The sequence below is a fragment of the Anomalospiza imberbis genome, chromosome 23 (genome assembly GCF_031753505.1).
Source record: "Anomalospiza imberbis isolate Cuckoo-Finch-1a 21T00152 chromosome 23, ASM3175350v1, whole genome shotgun sequence".
Taxonomy (NCBI): Eukaryota; Metazoa; Chordata; class Aves; order Passeriformes; family Viduidae; genus Anomalospiza; species Anomalospiza imberbis.
The window spans coordinates 500,858-519,297 of record NC_089703.1 but is presented as its reverse complement, the minus strand read 5'-3'; the positions used below and the strand labels follow the sequence as shown (position 1 = coordinate 519,297).

Genomic DNA, 18,440 nt, shown 5'->3' with positions numbered 1-18,440 from the left:
CAAGGGTGACCAGCACCCAGGAGGTCCCCTCATGCAGTTTCCCCTCAGCTCCCTGGAGGGCAGAGGGCTCTGTCACATACAGTAGCTGAACTACCAAATTCCCAGCCCTGCTGCTTTCACAGCACCTGCTCAGAATCCATTTGCAGTTGAGTGGTCAAAATAGGAATACTCAGCATTTCCTGAGAGCATATCCATCTGAGACATCAGGCTGAGGCAGCTTATCAGCACTTGGAGGAATTGTGAGGGATCAAGCCAGCAGGACTGAGCCATTTCCACATGCTGCAGAAGTGCTACAGGCTGGCATTAGTGACAAAGGGACTTGTTCTCATGCCAGACATGAGCTATCCAGCAAGTTTCTCCCACTGGTATCCCTGCCACGAGACTAGAAGGGGCTCAGAATCACAGGAAATTCTTGTGGGCTCATTTCAAACTGGGAGGACTGACAAGGAGGGTCAGTCCCTGCCCTGATCCCCCTGCTCACGGTGTGCTCCATGGAAAAATGCCACAGAACAAAGTTGGGCTAGAGCACTGCTCAGAGGAATTTTCTGAGGAAAGATCATTTTACAGTGAGGAATTTGCAAAGGTGAGACATGCATGAGAGAGACTTTTCCCAGCAAACATTGCTGTCACTTGCCGGGGCCTGGCATTGGTGTGAGGTAAGAGCAGAGCATGAGCTGCTGCCTGGCCCTTTGGGAGGGACAAAAAAAATGAAACATTGATACTCCACTTAGTGTTCCTGTCAATAAACAAGTGTTCTCTGTGTCTCCTGTATCCCGCAGAAAGGGAGCCTCCAACACTGTCTGCAAGCGGAAGTGAAGGGAACGGAGAAGGGAAAAGGACACCATGAAGCAGAAGCAGAGAAGGATGGGAGTTACCTTGGGCAGCAACTTGTCCCCAGCCCATTCCAATTCCCTGAACCCACCTCCAGCAGCATAGAGGACAGGGGTCCCATTTCTTGGCTGTCCCAAGCCCATCATCAAACCAGCCCTTCACTGCTACAGCAGGTTCTGGCTCCTGCAGACACTGCCTGGAGCAATGTCAGAGCAACATCAGCATCTCCTCCACAGCCCAAGGGGTGGGTCTGCTCCTCCTACCTGCCTGGTTTGTCGTGATGTTGGCAACCGCGGCTCTCCTGGATTCCAGGCTGAGGTCGGAGACACCGTTGACGGCCTCCACCCAGAAGGAGTAGTTGGTGTGTGCCAGAAGGTTGGTGACGGTCAGCGCTCCCTGCACCAGGCTCATCTGCTGGGGCACGAAGCGGATGCCGCTGCCGCAGGCCTCGCACGGCCCCGCGTCCCCCGCGCAGCGCCGGCACAGCACGTTGTACACGATGTCTGCACGGCCACCCTTGTCCAGGGGTGGGCCCCACTCCAGGGTCACAGAGGTGCCGTTCACACTGGAGATCAGGTTCACGGGAGCAGAGGGGGGCCCTGGAAGAGAAGCAGGGATTCAGGCAGAGCGAGGGCTGCTGGAGTATTGGAAATGGTGGAGTGTGGGACCAATGGAGATGTGCCTCGGGCAGCAGGACCTGAGTTCACAAACACTGCTGCAAGGAACACAGAACTGCCCAGAGCAGCGAATGTGCCGGACACGAGAGAGCAAAGACACAGGCAGGCCACAGGGTGAAATGCCTTGGAGGTAAAGTGGTCAGGATCAGGATGCCAAATGCCAGGCAGCAAGAGCTGATGTTAGTTCTGGGGGAAGCAGGAAGCAATGGTGAAGCATGAAGATTTGCGGGGAGAACCACAGTTGATGAGCTGGATACGCTCACTTAAAGGGAAAGGTGAACTCACATTTCCTTGGCAGATTAATAAACTTGGGTGGATATTCCTTAGGGAAACACAAATCAGCTGCTGCTTATCCCTCCTTCACCCTGGCCTCAGCTAGCAATGCCACACCTATCTGTCCTCCTGGACCAACTGCAGAAAGGAGGACTCCCCCTGCGATGTTCTTGTCCCCTTTTAATAGCACTGGGCCCCTCAAAACACTCTATTGCAAAGCTGAGCTGAGACCATATGACAAACCCTGGTGTCACTGTCCACCCACAGAGGAGGAGAGCACAGCAACACTTGCACTGACCCTATGGCTGCCCAGGGGTGTCTGACCACCCAGTGCACTTCTGGGAAAGGCAAGCTGAGACGGGGGTCCATCACATCTCCCAGGTAACAAGTGGCAGGACAAGAGGAAATGGCCTCAAGCTGTGCCACAAGAGGGTTAGATCAGGTATTTGAGAAAATTGCCTCAAAGAAAGGACGGTCAGACATTAGAACAGGCTGTCCAGGGGAATGGTAGAGTTACCATCCCTGGAAGTGTTCCAAACAATGTGTGGATGTGGCACTTGGGGGCACAGTTTAGTGGTGAACGTGGTGGTGGTGCTGGGCTGATGGGTGGACTTGGCAAACACAGAGGCTTTTCCAACCTTAATGATTCTGTGACTCACTGACTCTGGTCAGTGGTGTTTGGAGAGCAGCAGGATGGGGGTGACACAGAGGCAGTGAGGGAGTGCAGCTAAGGAGGGCTCTCAACTCACATGCCAGACAGACACTCAGGGTTGTAGGGCTGGTGGAGCATCTTGGGCAGCAGGTACAGGGCCAGGGGAGAGTGCTGGGCTCAGCCAGGAGCAGCAGCTGGGTCCAAGTATGCGACATGTGCCCCAGTGCAGCATAGCTGGGCACTGGGCAGCCAGGAGTATTCATGAGGTACTCAGGGGGTACTCAGGGGGTACTCACGTGTGCAGGCGGCCGAGGGGGGGTCCTGCACGGCGCGGTAGAAGCTGCTGTCACAGTGGCACACATGAGCTGCCCGGCTCTCCGAATGGCTGTGCAGGGGACATTTGGCACACAGCTGGTCCCCAGGGGCTGATTTGTAAAATCCCAGCTGGCAGGCTGCAGAGAGAAGGGCAGAGGTCAAAGGGATGTGCCTGGATGAGGACCATCCCACAGCTCAGAGGATCCCACCAGCACGAAGCTCAGCTTTGTTCTCATGTAGTGCACAGGAAACCAGCCTTTGTCCCCTGTACCTGGGTGAGTCCCCTCCAGCTGCTCATCTGGAAACTGGGCTCTGTGGAAAAATCTGTTCCCCCAGCTGCACTTACTGCCATCCTGACACTTGTTCCCCACTGCTTCACAAGCAAACTTGAGTCCCTCTGCTGTTCAGGAGCTGCCTGCAAAGCTCCAGGTATTCTTGCCCCTTTGCCTGTTGTCCAGCTACTGTCTGCCCTCAGGACAGAGAACACTGCAAGGATCAAACCATGCAGCACTGGAAATCTATTGGCAACTACTCCAAAATACCATTTATGGGGCAAATTTACAACAGAGTCCTCACTTTGTGGTGGTTGCCACAAACCTTGGCTATGCCCAGGTTCCCAAAAGCATCTCTGTGGGAGGTTTCAGAAATTAAATCTCCACATCTGGGACATGGTACATGTCCCTCTGCAAGTCCCTGGGGTGCTGCCACACAGAGCAACGAGTTCCCTTGCACAAAACAATAGGGAAAGAGCCTCTCTTGTTGCATAGTACAGCAAAAAGGCACTGCATGCCTGCTGCCCTCTCTCTGGAGGCAGAGGGACAGTCAGGCCAAATGAGATAGCCTTGGAAAAAAGATTTTTCTGACAATACAACCTGCCTGCATTTCCTCTGCCTCCTCCTGATGCAGGAGCTCATCCCATGCCCATCACTCTGCTTCATCCTACCCCCTTCTCCCAGCAGCCCCTCAGGTAGATCATTTGTCACACAAACAGCTTGTCTCTTGTTAAAATATCGATTTGTTCAAGAGTGACATGTGGTATGTCAGGTATCTGTCTGGGGGTGGAAGGATCTGCCCTCTCCTGCAGACTTAGATTCCAAATAAGGGAAAACAGGCTCTGTCTGGGTCCCTGTACTCATGAGGTTCTTTCAGGACCAGTTCTAGTGATTCAAGGATTATTCCTGACTCTGACTCATCTCTGTTTTTTCCCACTGAGGTACTAATACCTTCATTTTCTCAACTTTACCTCCAGTGGCCATATCTGCATACAGCCTCAATCTTTGCTTTCAGGCATGTAAAAGGATTTTTTTTTTCATGATCCAGCATCCTCAGTGGGCTGTGTCCCTCCATGCTGTTTGTTCTGTTTCAAGGTGCTGATTTGTTTTCTTATTAATAACATTCCTTTCCTTGCCACAGATCTCCCTTGACTGATGCTACCATTATATTCCACCTATCACACACTGCACAGTGACACAAGGGCCTTTTTATAACTGAGCTACTCTAGCAATGGCAGTTGAAGGCAGTGCTCCAGTCACGCATCCCTGGTGTGGGGAGTACTTGCTGATCCCTCTTCAGGCTCTGTCACCAGTTTCTGTGGCAATTTTACACCAAATGCTCTTTTAATATCAGGGGAGTGATACCACTGGCAGGATGGACACGTGCTGCACGTGCCAGAGGTGGTGTCACAGGCTGGTGTCATATCTTGGTACAGCAAAGGCCAGCAGTTCCAGACTTTGTTCCTAAATTTCTGCTTCTCCACTTCCCAAAAGGCATCAGGGCAAAGAGCAGAAATGCCTAAACTTGGGGATGCAAGGGAAGGCAATTTTGCAAGGGAAGGCAGATGTGAAATTGCAGCAGCTTGGGGCTAATTTTGTTCCCCAGCTCTTCTGGCACCTTTCACCTCCTCAAGGGAATCAGGAGAGGAGAGAACACAGGGGGTGCAGATTTCAGGGGAGGTTTGCTGTCCATTTCCAGCTGGACAGCAAACCTCCCAAGGACAGCCTGAGACTGGTCTGCTCTGGTTCTGACTGGTCCTGATGATACCAAGAGATTCAGGGACTCTGCCCTTGCCAAGTGCCCCCTTATGCAGCACCCTCCAGTCTGCAGCCCATTGGTTTTGGGTGTAAGACTGAGATGAGCACAGATACACCCAGTTCTCATGCAGGGACAAATCTGGGAGGCAGCCAGCTGGTGGAAAAGACCCCAAGCAAACTCCAGAATAAATCAGAAATAAGAAAATTTCCCAGTTTTTCTGTGTGGGAAAGAATGAAGACACTGCATGACCATGGATGGGAGCTGAGCAATGGGACAGCCCCAGTCGGTGCTGGGCAGGTGCAGGACAGGAACTGCTGTCTTTAACTTGTGTGAATGTCCCTTGGACCTGCAAACCATCATCTCTACCCATGCAGCAACCAGTGACTTGTGACTTCAGAGGCACTGGAGTGGTTCCCTCCACCACTATTTAATTAAGGGCAGAGAAATCAGTGCTACCGCAGGTATGGAGAGACAGGCAGCAGGAAGGATGGGAACACGAAGCACAGCAGTTTTGCACACAGCAATTGTAATCACTTAGCATTTAATGCTGTAAAAAACCCATTAATTACCTGTAGCAATGAGTCACAATTATTTTAGATGCACTCAAGGGGAAAATTATACTAAATGACAAATTACAGGTGAATTTGTGCACCAGGGCAGAGCCATCGGGAGCCAGCTCCCAGCACATGGACAGCATGAGCACACAGGGAGGGCTGGGGAGCACCTGGTGCTGGAACAAGCACTGCTTGGGGGTTCATGCACCTCTGAGTGTCTCAGTGCCCACTTTAGAGGGAAGCAGGACACATGTGCAAAGCTTTTCACAGGCACAGGAGAGGGCACCAGCTCAAACCTGCACATAGCATGAGATACCTTCAGTACAGGATGCCAGGCATGTCCTACTCTGGATTGAGCTCTCTCATGCCATGCCAGTGACATGTGGAAGACCAGGACCTCCCAGGTTAGCTCTGGGAAGAGCAAACAGCAGAGAAGTGACCAGCAGGAAAAATTCAATCAAATGCACCAGGTCTGAAACGCACTGGGCTCCACAGCCATGGCTGTGGCACACATAGAAGCCTCCCAAATCTGCAGCCACCCAGCAGAGAGGTGCAGAGTGGTTGTTCTGCTGTCTGCACGGCAGTTAACTATAGCCACCTGCCAGAAGTGCCCTCCCTGGAGCCCTGGGGAAGGTGACAGTTTCTTTTATTCCCATTATTTGATGTAAATGACACCCTTGCTCTGAATCTGAGGATCTCAGGTCCCTCCTCTTTGTGAGCCACCAGAAGTGCTGCAGTGTCCTCAGTGCCACACCCCCGTAGCAGCCAGCCCCGGCTGCCTGTCCCTGCACTTTGATCTCACATGCACAGTGTGGTTTTGCAGTGCACGTGGGACAGGAGCAGCCCTTCACCTGCCACTCAGCTCAAGACTTGCACACTTACATTCTCCCTGCAGCCCAGACACTGGGTGATCCCAGTGTCACCAGCAGAGCCTACAAAACCCAGTGCTGAACCTGTGCTTGGCAGAGCACATCTCTAGCCCTGGATCACACAGGTGAGTCCCCAGTGATCACTCCAGACCTGTCTGGGTCTATCCCATGGAGCTTCCACTGATCCCCCCACCCTGCACTGCACACCTTGCCTATTTTCCAAGCCCACCAGCCCCACTCTCATGCGTCACCTGCCCAAAAGACCCTGCAGCAGCAGGCTTGTCTCAGGAACAGTGAATGTGGAAGGACCCTGCCAGCCATCTGGAGTTTGGCCCATTTGTTTCACTCCCTCTCGATTCTCGGGGGACAGGACAACATCTGCTAATAAGCTGGCAGAGCTCAAGAGATGATGGATGGACCTGTCAAGGATACACTAGCAGGGAATGAACTGCTCCTCTCCCTCTCAAGTGGCTGCCTGGAAGCAGTGCTCTGCAGGTGGCCCTGGTGGGACCACCAAGGGCTGCTCCAGTGGCGCTGCAAATGCGAGCACTGCCCCCATGTCACTCTCTCTTGGCTCTGTCCTCTGCCCAGGAGGTCTGGGCAGGGTGAGAGCATGGCTGAGGGTGACATGGGGCAGCTCTATGACACTGGTGCCACCCTTCCTGACCCTTCAACAGATCTGGGTATCTGCAAGCATCAGAAGATCAGTCATGTATCTCCCTTTGGCAATGCTGGGAAGAGATAGAGATGGAAATAAAGGTGTCACAGCCACTGTGACAGCCAGAGAAAGGCACCAGTCCCAGAGCCCCCCAGGCTGCACAAGCCGGCACAGAAAACCCCAGCCTCCTTTCAATCCAGTTTCAGCATGATGCCTCAAATCTCAGCTCCCATATGACACAGACACTGAAACAGAAGCCAGTTATTCTCAGTCATGTCTTAAAATGACACATTTGCCTCATTGCCCAAAATCTTCTGTTTTAGCAGGGCTGTGCTCCTCTTTCCCTGCAATCTCAGGTCAGCTCAGGGTCTGGGCTGTTCAGTGGCCCGGAGGGAGTTTGGGGGCCTGGCTGGGCTGGTGCTCTCAGTAATCTCCTGGTCCAGAGGTCATGCCTCATCCTATGGCCCTGCTGGTGTTGACATACCCTCCTTGTGCTGCTTGTCTCCACACTGCCTCAGCCCTGGTCACCTTTGGCCCCTGAGCACCACATTAGCCTGTCCACAGCCCCACTCCCACCTTGCAGCTCCTTTGCACAGTTCACAGATCTTCTTACTCCCAGTACAACCCATCACACCACTACATACCCCTGAACTTGTCTTCTATCTCCCCAGACTCCATCTCATGTCACTTCCCCACTTCTTGGCCTTTCTTCCCACAATTAACCTGCTTCACACCCCATTGTATCCGTGAGTCTTTTAGAGGGGGAAACAGGAGGAGTTTTTTACCCATTAAGGCTTTGCAAAGCCAGCAAGACCCTGTGCTTGGGGCTCCCAGCAAATGGCACACACAGCAAAGGACGCCCTGCATCCTTCTTGGTAACACCCAGGTTTCACTGCCACCAGAACAAGCTGTATTTAGGAGGGTCCTGCCCTTCCAAGTGGAGTAATTCCACTTGCAATGCTGGGAAAACTGGAACCACAGTTGTACAGACTGGCTGCATCCCAAAGTGGAAATCTGCACAATGCTGCCATAGAAAAATCAGCAGGTGTTAGAGTCACAGAATCACTTAGAATCACACCTCCAGCATTGAATTCCAGAATCCCAGAGCGGTTTGGTTTGGAAGGACCTCAAAGATCATACAGCTACCCTGCCCTACCATGGGCAGGGACACCTTCCACTAGACCAGGTTGCTCACATCCCCATTCAGTCTGATTTCAGTACTGTTGGACACACACCTGCCTCTCCCACATTTTAAAAAAATAAAAGATAAAAGCAGGAAACACCCAAGTCCCAGTTTGCTATGAGTGCTGCTCTGCTGCCTGGTGCAGACATCCTTCTGTGGGAGTGGAGGTGAGGCTGTGCAGACTTGTGTAGATGAGACAGCCTGACATGCTCAGAGCAAAGGTTTTTTTAAATAAAGCTTATCCAGGGAAAGGCTACAGCTTGTTGGAGTAAAATGGAAACAGGCAACCTAGTGCCAGAATTAGAAAAAAGCTGTTTCCCAAACTCAGTCTTGTCAAAGAGTTTTAGACAGAAGTATCCAAAGCTTCTGAAAAAAACCCACAGATATCATCAAACCAAAACCAAACCCAGAAAACACAGTCTAGAGGAAGGGGTGTCACACCTGAAGGTGACAGTGCTGGAGGTAAATCTGTGTCCCTGTTGCGAGGCATGAAAGAGGAAAGCACACACAGAACACCAAGAGCTTCATCCCATCCCTGGCAGGAGTGGAATGCAGTTTGGGGGGGCATGTGAGCCATCTCAGCACATCCATATGGCTGTGGATGTGTAGAGGGGCTGAGATATAAAATGAGGGTGCCCAGACGTCCCAGGGCCAGCACAGCCCTCGCCCCCGCACAGCTGAGCTCCACCAGCCTTTGGATCTCTGTCTCCTTCTTGGAGGAGTGGCAGCAGCAGCAGCTTGTTTTCAGAAGGGGAAGAAGCCCTCACACAAACAGTGACATGAGTGGCATCTGGAGCTCCTGCCAAGGGCAGAACAAGTTTCTGGCAGGGCCCTACTGCTCTGTGGGATGAGGAGAATCTTCTCCATGCAAGGCAATCTCACCAAGCCTCTGAATTGCTGGTGGGGAATTTGAGATCCCTACCCCCCACTTTGTTACACTGTCCCTGGTGTAAGGACTGGTCTTTCTTGTGCTCTGTGTCCAAACTCCCCAGCAACAGGTTCCCAGGCACCTGCACACTGGAAATCCAGAGGAACAGCCTGTGTTCACCACCCAAAGGCAGCCAAGTTTTATGGAAGAGTTCAAAACAAAAATCCCCCGAAAAAAACACATTCCCAAACTGGTGAATGTCCTCATCCATCACAGCCCAGCTTCTCTTTACCACTTCTCAGAGGGCCACAGAGACCTGCTAAGCACAAATAAAATTTGATTAATCCCCATCACTACCCTGTACTCCAGCTCACTATCATTCTCACCCTTCATTTCTGTCAGCGCTGAAACACAGAAAACTCAGAGGAAAAGTGGCACACAAAATATTCAGCCAAGGACAAACCCTATATTGTTGTGTTGGTGAGATACAGTGGTGCTCTTCAGGCACCTCCATCCTTTTTGTTCATTCCTTAGCAGAGAAATAAATAAATGGGTTTAGGTGCTGAGGTTCTGCTTTGTTTTGTTTTCCAAGCAAATGCAATTACCCACTGCATTTTAGAGGTGGGAATGATGCTGGAGATCCTGGGATCACCCTGTCCTGCCTCCTGCCTTCTCCAGCGATCTCACTGGGCTGAATTAGCTACTCACACACAGCCCAGCACCCCTGGGGTCCAAGCCAAGAAGACAGGTCTTGACAGTGAGCTGGAGGTCCTGGTATGAGACAAGTGTGAATACAAGGTTCCCACCCCAAGGCGGGATAAGCCTCTGGGGGGAGAAGTCTTTCCTAATGAAAAAAGAAAGAGAGCAGGTCTAGATGGAATATTGGGAGAAATTCTTCCCTGTGAGGGTGCTGAGGCCCTGGCAGAGGCTGCCCAGAGAAGCTGTGGCTGCCCCATCCCTGGAAATGTTCCAGGCCAGGTTGGACAGGGCTTGGAGCTGCCTGGGGTACTGGAAGGTGTCCTTGCCCATGGCAGGGGGTTGGAAGGAGATGAGCTTTAAGGCCCCTTCCAACCCAAACCTTTCTATGATTCTGTGTTCCTAGATAGTCACAGTTTATGCGTCTTGGAAGACAAACTGTTTTTTTCCTTTCTTTTATTTTTTTGGGAGGATGCAGAGCTTTGGGATAACCAGGAGGTGACATGATCTCACCAGCCAGTATTCTCTGTATTTTACAGAGCAGCTGATGGCCTTGCAAACCACAATGAAAATCTTGTGAGTCACCAACTTTTTTTGATTCCCTTGTCTGGCATCACAGAAAGGACTTTTGCATAACTCCCACAGCACCCCTTTGGAACTGTTTCTGCTCCTGGCCTTGGAATGTTTGCCTTAGTACACCCATGGCAGAACCCCTCTGTGTGGGATACCTGGGGCACTGGTGCCACCAGCTCTGGGTACCACGTACAGCCTGGTACCCAGACAGCAGGCAGAGGATGCTGTAGGAAGGTAAGGCTGTGGCTTGGGCCTGCCATATGTGTGCTGGGACTTGCACAGAAATTCCTCTCGAAATTCACACCAAGAAAACGGGAATATCTTCCAAGATGTTTGCTTGGAGCTGCAATAACAGGGTATTCTCATAGATTAATGGAATCACCAAATGGTTTGGACTGGAAAGGACCTTAAAGCCCATCTCATTCCACCTATGGCAGGGGCACCTTCCAGTAGACCAGGCTGCTCCAAGCCCCATCCAGTGTCTTCACCTGGCATGTTTCTCCTCAGGTGTTTCCAGGGCTTTCCCTGCCCCTGTGCCAGGCTTTGCCCCCAGCACAGTACATGGGGTGCAGCTGGATAGGGTTTCCCCTCCTTTCACACAGCTCTGCTCCCCCCTTGCCCCAACAGCTGTGGGGCTTCTTTCAAAAATGTCCATGGATACAAAACTGTATTCACAAGCACATAATTACCAAGCTGGGTATTTTCTTCTCTTAATTAGCAATGCCGTGGTGCTTTAATTGCTCGATTAAAGTTGCCCACAAGGAAGTTTTAAGGTACATTAAATCTGCTGATTGGTTCATCAGCATGAATCCCACCAACTGGAAAAAATTAACTGGCTTCCAGATTGCTAACCAGACTCTCCAGATCCATTTCCACCAGCTGTGTACCACAGGAGGCACAAGAGAGCTCAGCAGTCCTTCGTCTGTTTCCACCTCTCCTTCATTTTGGGGGCTGGAGGGGAAAGGGTCCCAGCAGTGGCAGTGTCCCTCTCTTCTCTTGTCCAGAGGAAAAAGGCCATTTTCTTGCTGAAGCAGAGCTGGGTAAAATCTAACCCAGGGCCAGATCCTCGTTCAGCCACACACAGCAGACCTGTGTTTGGTGGCTGTTCTCACTCAGGCTACTAACACCCATCCTCATGTACAAATGGGCTGCTGGAGCAGGAATTAGGAATTGCTCAGTTCCTGCTCCCTCATTACCATTTTCCATCTAAAGGGAACAGCCAAACGGAAGGTCCCAAGAACAGAGGGAAAGCAGCCAGAGCAATCAGAAGACCCAGAGGATAAGATGTCTGTTTCCAAACTTCAGACAGAAATGTCTGATCAGCTCCTGAAAGCCATGGATATTCAACAAAGAAGATCTTTGGGAGTGGCATTTCTGCCAAAGGCTCATCCACCCACTCTGACAACAGGAAAGATGGCCTGCCCTCTTTTCCACTCAATAATTAACAAAAACCCTTCCTGGGAGATTCTATGTTCCTGGGGGTCCCCCATGGCTGGATGCTGGATGGGTTCGTGTCAACTCCCAGAAAGCAGCACCATCTATAGCCATGGCACTGCTGCTGATGCTGCAAACAAACTCCCTCTGTGTGTACAACCTGTGAGCAGCTGAACAGATTTTAGCCCAACTTGAAGTTTTGCTCACTGATAGCTGGTGAGAGATGCAGCCCAAGAAATAATTCAGACTTGATTCAAAAGGGGGATCCTGATGCAAGGACCATGGATTTACATGGTCCAAGGACCAAGGTCTGTCCACCAAGGACCACCACCAAAACCCAAGGTCTGGGTGGCTCAGGAGCCTCACAGCCCTCCCCAGAGAGGGGCTGACCACGGCTGGTAGGAGGATTGTGGTCGAAGAACCACTGCCCCCACCTGCCTGACCCTCCATGTCCACCTCTCCATCCATCCACACACAGGACAGAGTACTCATGCCCCAGCTCTCAGCCTTTGGGGAAGTGGATTATGTGCCCTTTCCTGCCCACAGAAGCACAACCAGTCTTCCCTTGCCCATCCCTCTAATTGCACTGACCTTATTGAAATGGGTATCTATTTGTCCTGCACAGCAGCTGCATATCAATAAGGCAAATTATGCTGATTGTCTCCTTATCTAATAAATTGCTGGGACAGATCCCTTTCCCTCCTGCTCTTGCTTATTCTGCTGTTTAGGCAGAGCAGTTGCTATTTGCTGTGTGTAAGAGATGTTAATGTGTCGTGTGTGGACTGTTGCATTTCAAGGAGGAAAGAGCGGTCCGAAGCTGTGGGTTAGAGGGTGAGGGAAGAAAAGTCCTTCAGAACCTTGAAAACACAGGGAAAAACAAGTGGGCTGTGCCAGGAGGAGTTTTATCCTTGGGGTGGCTGTGGCACAAGATGCTGTGGGACTAAATGCTGGGAATGTTAGGAGCTGGCAGACCTCAGGATGTCATCAACAGACATAGGAATTCTGGCTCAAATCCCATTTCTGTCCAGTAAGGCACTGTAGCACACGTGCCCAGTCCCAGCTGGAGAAAGGGAGAAGGGGGATCTCTGGAGAGGAATCTGGCAGAGGCATTAGGCACAGACACAGGGACAAATGTCTGGTGTGTGGGGGCTGTGACACATTCAGTGCCAAGCCAGCTGGCATCCTCAGATGATCCTCATCCCAGTGCCCCCTGAATCCCATGGAAACTGCCCCTCACATCCTTATGGCAAACAGCAGGACATCAAAGCAAGGCGAAATGCAGATCCTGCTGGGATGAGTGCAGGAGTCAGAGACCCCAGCCACCACCCCCCTGCCCCAAAAAAGGGCAGCGAAGGATCCAACATGATGGATGGACAGAAAAGCCCCATCCCTGCAAGGCCAGGCTGGACAGGGCTTGGAACAATCTGGTCAAGTGGAAGGTGTCCCTGCCCATGGCAGACAGTGGTATAGGATAAGCTTTAAGATCCCTTTCAACCCAAACCAGTCTGGGATTCTACAACTCTGTAATGGGGATGAGAGGCAAAGAAGTTCCCGATGTTCCACATCTTTCACCACATCTCACCTCACCTCTTCCTTCCCAGGTCTGTGATACTGCCTTACTTCTCCTCTGGAGGACTGGGAACAGCCCTGGCTATGGTGTGGTTTCCTGAGCTGTCTTCCATCACTCTGGCAGGCCTTTAGAAAAATGAATGTTAAAGAGGAGGGGAAGAAACCTCCACTCTTCAAATATCTTTAGCTTTGACAAATAAGGCGTCTGGCTGTGAAAGGCAGAAGGAAATTAATTTGGAATCATATTTTAAACACTGCCATAGAGGCAAAGTATCTTCTCTAATTTCTCCCCCTCCACACCTCCTCTCCCTAAGCAAAAAATGAATTTCCCTGATATTTATAGAAAGATTATTAGGGCCACAAGGAGTGATTTATACCATCTCATCCCTGTGACCGAGAATGAAAAATTGCTGGGGCGACAGCCACTGGAATCCTGCTTTTGTCCGCCTGACAATTAAAACGGCTAATTTCCAACTCCAACAGATCCACCGGGCTTATAAATCATCCCCGAAAGGCACTTTTCAGCCTGAAAAATGAACTCTGCCCCAATCAGGCACAAGATCAGAGATTTGCATCTGTGTGCCTTCATGTGTAAATATATGTCCTGCTGCCCCATCAAAGGAGATGCCGGAAAGGAGGTGCTGCCCCTGTTCACTCTATGTCGGGTCATCAAACTGTGCTGGAGCCAGAAAAATGGAACAGGGAAGGCAGGAGGGTGAGACAACACTGAGGTCAGAGAAAGTCCAGTGACATTTCTGTCCTGTTTCTGATGGCACAAGGCTTGAAGAATTTTACCAGAGAGCATTGCTAGGTCTGAGTCCGTCTGTGGGGCCACCTGGGGACACATGCTGGACCACACTTTCTCCTGTGCCATGGCTGTGGTAGGAGCAATCCCACCAAAAATAGGCAGGAGGGCAGAGAAGGGGCTCTGCCACAGCTTCGCTGCCAAGAGAGAGCAAACCTATCCAAGGAATCACATGAAAATGAGGCAGGCAAGAGCCCAGCACCAATGCCACAGCCCTGCTCAGCCTCCTGCCTTTGGGGTGGGGATGTCCTGGGGCAGAGTGTGCAGTACAGGACTGCTGGAGGGGAATAGTAGGAAGGGCCGTTTTGTCTGTCTGAGCCAAGTTGCAGCTCCTTGTAGTGGTGGGGCTGGCACCCAGGAGGCCCATGCCAGTGCCCCCTCCTGCAGTAGCACGTGCCTGGCCCCACATACATCTTGCACCCACTCTTTAACACAATGGAAGACCTTTCCTGAGTTATTAGATCTATCCCAGGACAACTTTCAAATCAACTGTCATGGACAGGAGGAGTTTCAGATAAAAGCATTTATTCTGCTCATCCTTCCCACTCTGTAACGGGAGACCGGCAGGGGCCAGTGTGGGTCCTAGCAGCCCCTGGATCCATTCCAGTCTGGTGTTGGATGTCCTAACCTTGAGTCAAGCCTCCCTAAGACAAATGCTCCACTTGACATTACCACAAAACTCAAACAAAGGCCCCGCACTCATATTTGTGCTGCTCCCCCTCAACACATCCCATGAAGAAACAGAGAGCAAACAAATCTGTGTGGAGGGCTCTCCCGGGGAGCCTGTGCTCTGTATACACACATCCCTGTGCCTGCTGTTGGTCACCCCACTTCCTTATCACAGTTTGTTCAGTTGGCAGCTCGAAGCTGCCCAGCAGCACTGAGGGTCCCTGGGAAGGCTCCCCACGTCCCCAGATGAGGGGCTCTGCAGCAGCCCCGGGAGGTGAGGGATGGAGGCAATGACCTTGTTCCATGAAAGCTCAGTGTTTTCCTTTTGGCTTTTCTCCCTTTTAAACCCATTCCAGAAGTGGGTGTTTTGGAGAGGCCAAGTAGTACCTTGCTGGAGCACACCAGAGATCTCAGCACCAGTCAGAGCTGCTGGGGGCACTGAGCTGGGATCTCTGGGCCAGTGATCCATGGTACAGAAAGATGGAAGCAGAGCAGCCCCTGTCCTGATGACAGCCAGTCCCCATCCCAAAGCCCTGCCCTGTGCACCAGGACCTGTCAGAGCCAGAGAGTTTGTCAGTCATACCAGCCCCATATTTTGGAAGCATGAAGCCAGCCAGCAAAGGCATGGACAGCCCTGGGCCTCCACAGAGACTGGCTGTCCCATTTTTTGTGAGCAGGCGTCTGTCTTCAGCCCTTCCCCAAAGAGGCAAGAGCCCCTTGCAGCCACCCCTTCCCTTGCAGGCACTGCAGGCAAGAAGTAGGGACTCACCCATGCAGGAATCCCGCTGCTCTTCATAGCCAGCACTGCACACACACTTCCCGATGGGCACCAACCACTCTCCCTCGGCACTGCAGTACATTTTGGGGGTGTCTCTCTCCTCCGAATGGCTCACGCACTCTCCCCGCACTTCCACCAAGGAGGACGAGTCTGCCCCAGTCACAGCCTCGGAGAAGGACGCCAAGTTCCTCACTGTAGCCGGGCACTTCTTGTAGTACACCCGCACCGAGACGATGGCAATGCAGGCACCTATGTCCTGGAAGGCCAGGTAGAACCCCCTCTTGCTCAGTGGCCCCACGCCCCGCACCTCTGTGTTCAGCTTCAGGCGCCGCACGCCCAGATCCACATTGGTGAAGCTCTCATCTGCTGCGATTGTGTCAATCTTCAGGAACTGGCTCTCCCGGGTGCTGGTGCCCAGGTCCCGGTCAGACTCCAGGTAGTAGAGGTTGAAGGTCTCCTTGCAGGTGCCCAGCACACCTGGCATGCTGTTACAGTCCCTCAGCGTGAATTTGATCTCTGCATAGACCCGCCGCGCTCCGTCCCGCGGGACCCAGTTGGTCCGGAGCCAGTTGTTCTGATTGGGGGACATGACGTTACAGACCTGGTAGGTGTGGATGGGGCTGAAAAACTCATCCATTTCATTGATCGAATCCCACTGTGGGACAGAGAAAACAGGTCATTCCAGGTGTTCCCAACCCCTGGGGGAGCAGGGAGCATGCAGGAGTGTGCACCATCTCCCACCCTCTGCTCCTGTGTCTGGAAGGGAGGTCACTGCTGCCACAGGGCAAAGGGATATGAGGAGCACTCATTAGCTGCACTAATTTGGGCAGTGACACCCAGTTGTAGCACTGTGGGAGGTGCAGCCCTGCTTGCAGGAAGGAACACTAGCTAAAGGTCCTGGCAGAAGCAGATGGCAATGTGTGTTTGGGAGGGCTCCAAATCCTCCAAGTCATGTCTGCGAGTCCCTTTTCTTGGTGCTCAGCCTGTCATTTCCAGCAGCAGCAGGAATCACCTGAGTTGTGCTCACCTGGATCTCTACTGCCTCATGCACAAACTAAACTGGGTGCTTTCCTTCTGGAGAAGGAGTTTCAGGGTGGATACCAGAGGATGAAGGGGAAGCATCTACTGAGCACAGGACTGTCAGCAAGAAATGTGGACTCATGGGGGCTCAGAGGTCTCTTCTTCCCTGCAAGGTGGTGCCAGTGTGGCTCCTCAGTGTGAGCCCATAGTGCCCAACCCAGCTAAGAGGCTGAATCAGGGCAGACTCTGGGAACTGGGACGTTCATGGCTTAACAGCTCAGGGGTGAAAATTCCATATACCTGTGGCTGCAGGGCAAACCTGGGGAGGAGATACTGGCAAAAGCAGGTTGCAGCAAGCAGGATTGCAGTGGAGGGTGGTCTGGGTGAGTTCAGAGGGACAGGGACATGGGCGTCACATAAGGGAGGGATGCTAAGTGGGTTTAAGTGATAGGAAATGAGAAGAAGTAGTGATATTTTGCATATGAGTTCCATAGGTGAGGAACAAGTAGAACTTAGCTGTTGGGGGCTACATGACACTTCTGGGGGCTCAATCTTGGCTTGCATCTCCCTCTCCACTCTCACCAAATGCCTCACTAGGACACACAGACTTTTGCTGCATTGGGGGCTTCTCACCACCTCTTTAGCTCACATTTCTGCTAAAACCAAGTACTCCAATCACACCCCCATGGATGGGTCTGGGACCCCTGAATTCTTAAGAGAGAAGAGGAGGAGAAAGAGAAGCAGAAGAGAACTTCAAACCATCTGGCTTTTCCCCAAACTTAGAAACAGGCTTTGAAGTCCCCCCCCATGCCCAAGTCCAGATGTAAGGGACAGCCTCAGATGCAGTGTTGCAAAAACTGAGGAAGGCACTGGCACTCCTGCTCCTTTGCCTTCCAAATGATCACCACCTTTCTCCCTCCAGCCTCAGCATCCCCCTCCATCACCTTCCTGGGGTCCTGGCTCTGCCTGGAAGCTGGCAGGGAGCAGGCCCCTACCTCGGCGCCTGTGTGTACCCAACTGTCTGTGGGCATTGGGGGAGCCAAGTAAATCCCCAGCCATGCTGCACAGAGCAGGAAAACAAATATTTTAGGCAGCGTTATAATTACATTAAAATAAAACCTGACAGGGCAAAAACGGTGTTTTCTTATGCGAGTGGTGACTTGTGTTTCATTAGCCACAAAACAGCAGTCCTGAGAGAAGGATGCTCAGCTCAAAGGTGAGCCTGCAGCCTTCATCCCAGTGATGTGGGAGCTGACAGGATGCCTGGGACACGGACCCGCCAGCCTCGCTGTGTGGCTCCCAGCACTGCAGGGGCAGGGCACAGCTAGGAGAGGGCAGCACACCTCCAGAGTATAAGAGATACAGAAAAGAGATATCAGTGATACCTTTAAAACAGTCCACTCCCTTCTCCCCTCTCAGATGGGAATGTCCTTCCTTGTTTGACCTCCCTGACCTGCTAATTCTGGGGAGGTGTTGTCATGCCTTCTGCTCATGTGAGGGTGATCAGAGCAGTCACTGCAGTCTTATACATCTCCAGTTTTCTCCTGCATTTAGGAGAAAACTCTGCTTCTCTGTCCTAAAGAGTTTAAAGCAACCTGGAAAAGGCAGCAGCTCCAGGTGCAAACTACAATGGAAGCTCATTTTAAGGGGAATATGCTGGCAAAGGGGGTCAAAATCAACCCATTCCCAGGGAAGAAAAATGCATTTAAAAAAAATTGTCTTCTGAATTCCTAGAAATGCCCAGTTTTGTCCTGGTTTCACTGGGAATGTGCCCTGCACTCCAGTACTCAGGTGGTCAACATGGAAAGGGGCCAGGCTACAGGTCTACTTGGCTGAAGGGATGAGGGCAGCAGCCCTCAGCTTCGCAAGCCCAGGGATGAGTCTGTCAAAGGTGCTGTGACACCCAGGACACTGCCCTGCTGCTTGATCAGGGGGTACAGGGGTGCTGGGAGTGTGTGCAGCACCAGGCAGGCCCAGCCCCTGCC

The 18,440-nt window shown here is 52.0% G+C and overlaps 1 protein-coding gene across 4 annotated transcripts in view; it reads right to left on the bottom strand.

Moving 5' to 3' along the window:
* Nucleotides 1-18,440, bottom strand: part of EPHA8 (EPH receptor A8) — a 51,636-nt gene that overhangs the window by 13,626 nt on the left and 19,570 nt on the right. For all 4 annotated transcript variants that reach the window (XM_068171784.1, XM_068171786.1, XM_068171787.1 and 1 more), the window contains exons 3-5: nucleotides 15,427-16,090; nucleotides 2,730-2,885; nucleotides 1,095-1,430 (exon numbers count right to left, since the gene is read on the bottom strand). In XM_068171784.1, the coding sequence (XP_068027885.1) occupies nucleotides 1,095-1,430; nucleotides 2,730-2,885; nucleotides 15,427-16,090 (1,156 nt within the window). The remainder of the gene's footprint in view (nucleotides 1-1,094; nucleotides 1,431-2,729; nucleotides 2,886-15,426; nucleotides 16,091-18,440) is intronic.